The sequence below is a fragment of the Mugil cephalus genome, chromosome 10 (assembly GCF_022458985.1).
Source record: "Mugil cephalus isolate CIBA_MC_2020 chromosome 10, CIBA_Mcephalus_1.1, whole genome shotgun sequence".
NCBI classification, from domain to species: Eukaryota; Metazoa; Chordata; class Actinopteri; order Mugiliformes; family Mugilidae; genus Mugil; species Mugil cephalus.
Genome location: NC_061779.1, coordinates 14,394,975 through 14,405,448, shown reverse-complemented (window position 1 = coordinate 14,405,448; position 10,474 = coordinate 14,394,975). Strand labels below are relative to the sequence as shown.

Here is a 10,474-nt window from a genome sequence, read left to right as displayed (position 1 = left end):
ATGAAAACCGTTTTAAAGGTAAATAAATTTATTATTTTACAGTATTGTCTGGTACACAACATTGTACATACAATTCTATCCACATCATCTCCACACTAATGTCTAATACAGAAAGCCATTTAAGCTGAACACCTTCCCCTTCTGTCGCCACTGAAATAGTGACGGGAGTGAAGGCAGAAGCTGAGAAACTCACAAAAATGAGCAGTTTTTATTTGAAATGCACTATATCAACATCGCAAACGGATACCTTGTTTGCAGGTTACGAGTTTGAAAAGCTAAGCACTGGGGAAACTGAATATATTGAGCATTTCCAAATCATTTTCCACAAGGTCCATGGCCCTGTCACATGTTGGGAGGTTGTCGTTCATCACTTGAGACCAGTGTACAGCATGATGGATGGCATGCTCTTGCAGACACACCGGGGCACTTAATATTTCTGTCCGAGTTTTTTTTTTTTTTTTTTTTTGGACAATTCTTGTTGAGATTCATCCATGGAAAATAAACGGGAGATAAAAAATAATAAAAAAAAAGACGGCACCAATACAAATGCAGAGTGTACACTGCTTTTGCAAAAATGCTGCAGCCCCGTCATGGGAAGGCTGGAATGAGGGGAAAATGGTGAGGTTTGTTGAAAAAGAGATGCTGCACCACAGTCTGTCCTCTGTGGTAATCTTTTGAAGAGATCTACAGATGGTTGGGAGGGGAACCTGAATGTAATTTCATGAGGTCTCCGATTGGACCCCAAGAAATCCAATGTCCCAGCTCGACACAACAGCCAGGGAAAGAGACTGACGGCTCCCGTAGGTGCGAGATTTGATCCAATTCTTTGGTAAACGGGGTCCAACCATTTAAAAAAACAAAAAAGGTATGTTTTAGTTTTCTTTTAGCGTCTTAAAACATTCCACAGAAACAGTTACATTCATGGACGAGAGATCAATACAGGGCGATGCTCGTTAATGCAGAAATGTAAAAAGTAGACACAGTGGTCCTCAGTGCAACGCACTGATCACAGTACCGGCCAGCGTACAAGAGGGCCGATACATTCTGTACAATAATATACAACAAGACATAGACCTCAAATTAATTTTATCAAAATGAATCGTTAACCTCTGCGACTCGATTAGCTTTGGCAAGTGAAATGAACAGTAACACTTGTTGCCTTCTTGAACCCTTCACATTGGTTTTACCCCAACAGACTGAGAGAGACCGGGATTGTCTGAGTGAGTGTGTGCACTTTAACATTTAATATCTGCGTTTCTGCTCGTAGTGGCAAAGGATGTGCTTTTAAAATTGGGCTCAAATGATGTTCTTGTTGTTCAGCAACTGACAACATATACAAATTTCTATTTCTATATTCATATATCAATATATTTATATATATATTGTTCTTTTAAACCTAAATGCTCTCATTTCAGACTGTCCCCTTTTTCTCAAACACATCTCGGAAATTTTCAATGTAAAAGAGATGAAAAATACTCAGACAAAATTAGAGGTTTTAGCATTGGTTCCAGTGCATTTTGATGTGCAGTTTGCTGGGCTTCTCTGTGTCCTTGGAAGAGGAACAACAGCGCTATGCCTTTAACAGCAAAAGGAAAAAAAAAAAAAACTAAATAAACAAATGAAAAGAATTGTTTTCATTAGTTCACACTTCTATTCAATATGGGGTCATTTTAATAATTCATGCAGTGCTGAAGCGCCCTGCGCCCTTCCCATAGGTGCTGTAATACTCCAGTTGTGATAGTTTAGCAATGTCTGGTGTGTTGTTGTTGTTAGCGCGGTTTTCTCGCTCGCTAAACTCGAAGCTCTCCTCTTCGTAGTCCTCCTGGCCTTCCGCCTCTTGGGGTGGTTCTGGAGAGGGAAGGAAACACACAAATATGATTCCGTTTTGTATTCTCGGTAACACGCTCGCACACAGAGCCCGTCTCGAAGGCGTACGGGCACATTGAGGACAGCCAGCGGTTTGCCCCTCCTCATTATCAGCCTCCACTGATAGAGACAGGCATGTCTAATCCAGGCGCTGCTATATTTACTAAACACACACGCAGGGAGTGACGGAAACATCAAAATGCTTGGCCACTGTTACAGTACACGCAGAAGCAAAGTGCACTGAGGACGGACTGAGAAGCGAGAAGAAGTAACACTCTGATTGTGTGAGGGTGTAATCGCAGAGACAACAGATGAAGTCAACTCACCGTGTCCATCTATTGAGGCATCCATGATGCCGTGTTTAACCTTCATGTGTCGGCTGAGGTTGCCCTTCAGGTTGAACTTGCTGGTGCAGTAAGGGCACTTGAAGGGCTTGCTGCCGGCGTGGAGGTGCATGTGGCCGAGCAGGTTGTACATTCTGTTGAAAGACTTTCCGCACACCTGAGAGACGAGAGCGCAATAGTCAGTGCCGCGCTCTCCGCGCCGCCACAGCGGGATCCAGTTCTCTTTAAAGAGGACTCCGCTTGCTCTACCCACCTTGCATTTGAAAGGCTTGACCGGCAGGTGGACAATCATGTGGGTTTTCAGGGTCTGCTTCTGGACGAAGGTCTTGAAGCAGACGTGGCATTGGAAGGGCCTCACGCTGGCGTGGATCAACATGTGTCTCTTCAGGTTGGCAGACAGCGTGAACTCTCGGGAGCAGACGTCACACTTGAATTCTTTCATGCCCTGGGGAAACAAAAACAAAAAAAAAAAAGAAAAACTGTTTGAGCCTTTTAATTAATTTGGCTAAATATATGGTTTAGAGGAAAAATAGCGAGGAAACACACAAGCAGCTCGCATGTGCGCTTGTGTTTGAGCCTTTTCCACTCAGGCTTTTGAACCTAGTCATTTAGATTAAAATACCACTCCCCTGCCCCGCAACCCCAGAAACACTCAAGTGTTGAGGGACCAAGAGAAAGGTCCAAAAAAAAATGTTTTTTTTTTTTTTAGTCTCCATATTAATTTTACGTTCATTTTCATATTCAACCAAGCATATGTCGTGGATAAAAGAGACTTTATAAAGAAATGGAGAGAAAGACCAGTGATTCATCAGACACAAAGGGAAGTAGCTTTGCGGATGGCACAAAACACGAAGTGGGGGGTTGAGCTGCACAAAAAAATCTCAAGGCCTTTGAAGGCAATGTTTACAAAGCAACTGGTTTTGCAGAAAAGGCAGTGATGCACGTGTGCCATATACCCCTATTTATCCATACAGCAGGTTGTGAGTCAAAGAAACCAAAATACTTCCCCTTTTACCTCTGAATTCCTTCAATATCTATTTATTTATTTATAACATGTATTTTTTCCTATTTTAAATAAAGGTTTAGTGGTGTTGCAAGGCTTTCCTACTAAAGCTTTTGTTTTTAACTAAGCAAATTGGTAGACGAAGCCACATCACTGGGTTTCAGTACCTTAAGTGCGAGGTCGTGCGCTGCCAGTACCTTGTGAGTGAGAGCGTGTTGTCGGAGGTGGTGGATCTGGACAAACTCCATGCCGCACTCAGGGCAAACATAAGGCCGCACGTTCTGGTGTTTCATCAGGTGGTTCTGCAGCTGGCTCCGGTAGGCGAAGGACTTGTGGCACTCCGTGCACTGGTACGTGGTGGGTCCCTGGTGGCTGGTCAGGTGGCGCTTCAGGTGCGCATAGGTCGGAAACTCGAGGCCGCACTGGGTGCAGACGTGGCACTGGCCGTTCTCGTGTTTGTTCTCGTGGGTCCTCAGCTCGCTGGGGTAGGCGAAGCCGCGGCCGCAGAAGCGGCAGCTGTAGGGCTTGACGTCCGAATGCTGCAGCATGTGCCTCTTCAGGTGGCTGGTCTGCGTGAAGGCCTTCTCGCAGACGGTGCACTTGTGCGGCCGGGTTCCCTGGTGGGTGAGCAGGTGAGTCTGGAGGTGGCTCGGCTGCTTGAACAGCTTCCCACAGTGTAGACACTCATGCGGCTTGATTCCGTTGTGGCCCAGGATGTGAGTGACGAGGTTATATTTGGATGTGTAGGACTTCTCGCACATGCGGCACTTCCAGCGCTTCAGACCCTCTCCCACATCCACGCAGTAAGACTCGTCAATCTGGACGTTGATGTCCAGCCGGTCGATCTGCATTCGTCTGGCGAGTCCCTCTGGGTCCGACCACAGCATGGCCTGACCGTTCTCCTCATACTCTCCTGGCATCGCCATGTCAGCGGACTCGTAGGCCACCTCGTTGGAATCATAGTAACGGTTCTCCATGGGGCTGCCCGTCTCTCCGCCGGTCTTGAGGTTTAGCGCTTCCTCTTCTTCTTCCTCCACCACCAGCTCCTCTTCCTTCCTCTCTCTGCCTCTACCAGAGCTTTCTTCTTGTTCCTGTTCTGGCTGTCCATCTGTTTTTGGTTTGGATGTGTCGCTCACGCATGAGGGACAGTTTCCACATGCCTGCTCCTCTTTCAGGGAGCCTACGTGGGTGACTGGATCGTCTGACTTGCCAGGACTGCGCCTGCTGTTCATGTGAATGCACGAAGGAGGAGTATCAGACTCAAGTCTTTCACCTTTAATCTGGGCCTGTGGGCCGGGCAGTTTGTGCGGATGACCCTCTAATTCTCCATCACTCCTGGGCCTCTTGGTCCTCCCACGGGGGCCGGGCCGTCTCCTCTCGCTGCAGTGGGGCTGGGGCTCCGGCTCCCCAGCAGGCTCTGCCAGGTAGTCCCCGTTGGCCCCTATCAGCTGATCAGCATACTCATACTCCATTGACTCGGGTGGAGGCGGGGGACACTCTCTTGGCTCGCCTGTGTAAAAGCCATTAGGAGCAATGGTGGCCCCGAATATTTCATTCTGGGAGATGAGGCCAAGAACGGCAGCCTGAGCCAAAGATAGCACCACCACAGGCTCCGTCTGCGTGCCCACATCCACTTGACCCTCAGTCATCTTTGGGTAGGTCCGCACCAAGCGGCCAGTCTCCTCCTCCTGGAGGAAAACACAAACAAGCAATACACCTGGAGTCAGAAAAGCAAGTTCACACGTTTCTGCTTTAAATTATTCCGTTGTTACAAAACCTGCCTTACACAATGCTTCCTCACACAACCTCATTTCCCCATTGAAGTGTCACAATGTTGTGTGTTTTCATAGCAGCGAAATTGTTGTGGGGGAAAAAAATAGTCTTCTTTATCTGGACTGCAGGACGGCGTTAAGATAATGTTTTTTTTTTCCTTCAGATTTACTCTGTGAAAGTCACGTTCAGGCTACGCCTTGTGTCTTCGCTCCGAATCCGCTGAACATTAGATTGAGGAGATAAGTCAGATCTGTGTTAGCACCCCACTTCCTTCCTTCGCAGGCTTTAGAATAATAAAGAACACAACAAGGGATGCAGGTCCAGCCAGGAAGTTGACTTCCGTGGACTGTCCTCGGCACTTCCTGTGGGGTCCTGGGACAGCCTGGCTGACTAAAGTGGGCTCATCACTGAGGCTGTCCGTCCCATTCACGGGGACCAAAGCGCCTCGGCTCTATACTCTCTCACCGTGGCTAACTTTATAATGCCTGCCACACTGGGCTTCCTTAACGTGATGATCTATGCCGGCGGGCGGCCTCATATCCATAACAGACATTCGATTGAGCTTCGAGCTCATTCTGTATTCCAGACCTGTGCGAAAGAGTCGCTAACATAATTGTATGGCTCGGAAATGTTTCAGACCCACATGCACATGTTTACCCCGCCGCCTGTGAAAGCGGAACAGCGAAACTATGGAGAGGAAATTGTGGTGCGACCGAACAGTCCCTCTGTGGTAAAGGAGAAGTGAGCACAGCCGCTGGTTTCAGGTTATTTCTCAGCGTGGATCTGATCGGAAGGAAAATGCACAGAGAGAAGCTCTGACCCCTGGTTTCCTTTCAGACAGTCTTCACTCTGCCATGTAAGAAAGAGCTGCTCCCTTTCCTGACACAATACTCAGAGAAAAGAAAGGAGGGGATGGAGAGAGGGAGAGGAAGACAGGAAGAGCGGATAGAGAACGAGAATAAAGGTGTGTGTTATTGTGTGTTGGTGTGTGTGTGTGTGTGTGTATGGGGAGAGGGGAGTAGACCTGGATGCCCTGATAACCACGTCATTTATAATTACTGCTTTTAAAGTAGTCAGACAGAGACAGACTGTGTGTTTGTGAGAAAGAAAAGGAAAGAGACTGGGTGTGTATTTGAAAGCATGTGTGTGTGTGTGTGTGTGTGTGTGTGTGTGTGTGTGTGTGTGTGTGTGTGTGAGTGAGAGAAAAGAGAGGGAGGGAGGTATGGAGAGAAGGAGAAAGAGCTGTGGGCGGGGGAGGAGTGGAGGGAGGGAGGGAGGGAGAGAGAGAAATGAGATGGAGGGGCTGAAAGATAAAGAAAGAGGGGAGGAGAGGGAGGGGAGGGGAGGGAAGGGGAACGAGAGATTGAGTGAGCATGTGAGAGGAGGGAAGAGAGAAAGGAAAAGGAGAGGGAGGGGGTGTGCGGGGGGGGTGACTCGGAGAGAGACAGAAAGACAGAGTGAGTGAGAGAGAAAGAGGGGAAGGAGGGAGGGAGGGAGGTAAGGGGGGGGGGAGCTGTAGAGAGAAGAAAAAGCACAGCAAAATGAAAGGCTGACAAAATGAAAGAGAAAAAGACAAATGACAAGTAGACGGAGAAGGTAGGGTAATAATTGCGAGAGTCCGTACTTTCACATTTAAAGTTTCAACTGAAAGACACCTAAGGACAAACAATCAGAGCAGAGGCGGAAAAAAAAAAAAAAAACGTGCAGCCGAGAGAGAAAAGAAAGAAGGAAATAAAGAAAGAAAGAAACACAACTGTCCCTCTTTGTAAAGATGTTCCCACTGCAGCACTCGTATGAATGTGAAAAAGTAATCTTGCCTCCCCCTCAGGCGCGCACGCGGACAACAGTGCAAAATAGCCCACTAACAAACTGCAAAACAAGTAACCCTCACCCCCCCCCATACCCCCCACCACCCCTCCCCTCCCCCTCCTCCCCCCACCACACATCCTTCTGTCTCTGTCGCTCACAAACTCACCACATTGTTCCTGGAGTGATGTTTAAGGTGTTTCAGGGATCTCATCCTTCAGGAGAAATGAGTGGAGTAAAAAAATCCACCTCCTATTTATATCTGTGGGAGAGTGGGGCGGTCCCACGGCTCATCCTCCTCCTACTGTTGCTGTTATCAGAACTGACTGTGCCTGCCCCCCCTCCACCACCACCACCACCACCACCACCACCAGCCCTCCACCCCATCACACACACACAGCATCACCCCATTTCTTTCTCTTCCTCCCACCCTCTCCTTCCCATCTCACTTCTCTTTCTCTCCTCTTTTCTCTTACAAACACACACACACACACACACACACACACATCTTATCTCCCTTTCTCACTACATACAATTCAGCATGACCCTTCAACACACATTTCTCTTTAAGGCGCACAGAGGCACGAGCTCTATCTTTTCTTGATCGCACTTCATACTTTGCATTTCCTTTTTTTTTCCTCCTTCTTCTTCTTCTTCTTCTTCTTTCACGTGCATGTGCTCAAACAATTATTAAAATCTAATCAGCAGTTCCTCTCTGTGCACGTGGACGGATATATGTCAATACGCACAAACGTGTCTTTATATATACATGTGTGTGTGTATATGTTTGTGTGTGTGTGTGTGTACGCACACATACGGTACACACTCTCGCAGCACGCTCTCTCAGGGCGGAGGTGCGTCTGTCAGTGGCTGAACAGTCAGACAGATAATGTCTGAGAAAACGGTAAAATTTTAACTTTCCGGCGAGCGTGTAGTTTGCTGCCATTATTTCCAGATTCAAACTAATTAACTATTGAGACAGCCTGAAGTATACTGTCTGAGAAATTCACAAGAAAAATAAAGAGTGACAAAAGAAAAGAGAAGGAGAAAGAAAGGAGAGAAAAGCAGTTAGGGAGGGAGGGAGGGAGGGAGACAGGCGTGGGGGAGAAAGAATAAGGAAGAAAGAAGCGGAGGGAGGGGGAGTGAAGCTGAGTGGAGGAAGAGAGGAGGAGGGGGGTGGTTGTTGGAGGGGAGGGGGGGTGAAAGAGACAGAAAGAAAAAGGGAGAGAGGAAAGAGAGCTGGGGTGGGGGAGGGAAGAAGAGAATGCAGCAAAAAGGAGGAAGAAGGGAAAGGAGAACTGGAGGGGAGGGGAGGGGGCAGGGGCATAAGAAAGGATGTGGCAAAAGAAAGAGAAAGAATAAAAGAGGGAGAGAAAAGAAATGGAGGGGGTTGGTGGTGGTGGTGTTGGAGGAGGAGGAGGAGGGGAGGGGGGTTGGGGATGGGAAGAGAGATAGAAGGAGGGTTGAAAGAAAATGCAGTGAAAGAGAAGAAGTGTGTGTGTGTGTGTGGGGTGGAGGGGTAGGGGTGGTGGTGGTGGGGGGGTGCGCTGGAGGAAAGAAGGAGAGAGAAAAGGAGAGAAGAAAAAAAAGGGGGGATGGTGGAGTGTGAAAATAAAAAAGAAGAGTCCATCAGCAAGAGAAAAGAGAAAGGAGGTGGTGGAGGGAGGAAGGAGGGGGTGGGGGCGGGGGGGTGCAGAATGAAGGAGAGGAGGTGGTGGTGAGGTGGTGGTGGTGGAGGGGGGGTGAGAGCAAAGGGAATGGAGAGAGGAAAGGAGATAGAGAGACGGAGAGAGTGAGGAAAAGGAAAAACAGCAAGGGAAGACATTAACTATTGAACTTCCAGATTTCTTTCAGGCTGTGTTGAGAAACAGTGCGGCAGAGAGTACCTGCGGGCTAAGTACAGGTTGTGAGCTTAAGTAGATGATCCTGATAATTAGACAGGTATCCTGCTCTGACAGAGCCCACCGTACCTTCACTAGTAAACACCGGAGAAATACTAATACTAATACTAATACTAATAAAAAAATAGGGGGGGAAAAAAGTGCGTCTGCTTGTGTAGAGGTGCAGGCGACAAACACTGCGTGGACACATGCCAGTTGTGGCTGTAAGACTGAGGGACTGTGCATAAACATTTCCTACTAAATAACAGGAAAGGGCAAACCTTGAAAACCTTGATCAATCATCAGCAGCTGGGAGTGCTGCGAGAATGAGAAAGATAGAGAGAAAGGAGGAGGGGGGAGGGAGGAGGAGGAGGAGGGAGAGATAGGGAATGAGAGTGAGCGCGAGGGAGGGAGGGAGGAGGGAGGGAGGGACGGGGGGGGGGAGAGAAAGAGAAAGAGATTGAGTGAGGGTGTGAGTGAGGGGGAGAGATAGCAGGAAGTCGAGGGAGAGAGAAAATAGAAGGAGAGCAAGGGAAGAAACAAAGAGATAAGAGGCTGAAAGACAAAGAAACCACATGGAAGAAACAACAAGGGACACGTACATAAAACAACACAGAACTAGCCTATGGGGAAAATGAAAAAGACACAGACAACAAAAGTTTGGGGAAGAAATACACTGGCTCCTTTCCAGGCCTGCATCTTCGTAACGGCAAAACCGGCTCGCTCGTCCGCTCGCGCGCATTTGCATGTGTGGGAAACTAATAGTGTGGGGAAAGGCTACGCTGGTAATGAGCGTAACATTTCATTCAGTTCTTGGATTTCCACAGGTTCTTATGTGCATATAGACAGCGGGAGGAAGCAAGACGCTGGCCCGGTCTCAAGTGTACTAAGCCACAACTGGGATTTCAGATGTGTGTTTGTGCGCGTTTGTCTGATGTCTAAGATCAGGGACGAGCAAGCACACACACACACACACACACACACACAAACATGCTTCCAGTTCTCCACAACCCTGAAACAACGCACTTCTGACACCGGTGTCCGTTTGACTTACTTTTACCAGCGACTTCTTGTCCATTTCCCGACCCGGCCCCCGTTCGTTCAGCCTTGTTTATCTACAGGACGACAACCGTGCAGTGCGGTGGCACATCCTCTCTGTGATATAGGTCAAAGTTAGATCTTCTTTCTTTCTTTTTTTTTTTTACTCCCAACGAGGAAAAGAGCACAAGTCAGAGTGATAGAGAGTGTGAGGGAGGAGAAAGAGAAGAGGTGGTGGTGGTGGTGGTGGTGTGGGGGGGGGTGCAACAGATTCAGATATCAGCTGTCTGTTTTACCCCTGAGAAAATCTCAATGAATCACACGACCGCAGAGGCCTCATTGACGACTACTCCCTGTTCTCTTTCTTCTCCTTTTTTTTTCTGTTAAAACAAACGGGTGTGCACATTCTGTCGAATGCAAATGGAAACGTGCTGGAGACACTCGGCTGTATCACCCATAACAAGTTAGTCTCTCTAATGTATATATATGTGTACACCCCACCACTCCTTGTGTTGGTGAGCTCACGTTGTCAGTAGCTGGGTTTACATGGAGCCAAATATTCCGTTTAGAGTCGGCGTAGGAGCCCAAACACCTCAATCGGAACAAATGGGCCCAGACTGAATGAAATTTCATTCAGTTTCACATATTCCTTTTCCCAACCCGATCCAAAATCGTGTAAATCGGAATGAAATCAGGCCCCGTTCTGTCTGCACGTTTGCTGTCTTTTGACGTAAGCGACGTTCGAGTGACGTTTCCTAAACTGG

General features: G+C 48.0%; 1 protein-coding gene across 2 annotated transcripts; it reads right to left on the bottom strand.

The window, feature by feature from the left end:
* Positions 1-10: 10 nt before the first annotated feature.
* Positions 11-7,083, bottom strand: znf710a (zinc finger protein 710a). Of its 2 annotated transcripts, none has more exons than XM_047595768.1 (5): positions 6,962-7,083; positions 3,381-4,901; positions 2,464-2,655; positions 2,193-2,367; positions 11-1,848 (listed from the first exon to the last, which is right to left on the bottom strand). In XM_047595768.1, the coding sequence occupies exons 1-5, from the start codon at positions 7,004-7,006 to the stop codon at positions 1,679-1,681; spliced, it is 2,103 nt and encodes a 700-aa protein (XP_047451724.1). In that variant the 5' UTR covers positions 7,007-7,083; the 3' UTR covers positions 11-1,678. The 2 variants fall into 2 exon arrangements, with proteins under 2 accessions (XP_047451724.1, XP_047451725.1); XM_047595769.1 differs by having other exon boundaries at positions 3,411-4,901.
* Between the last annotated feature and the right edge of the window lie 3,391 nt (positions 7,084-10,474).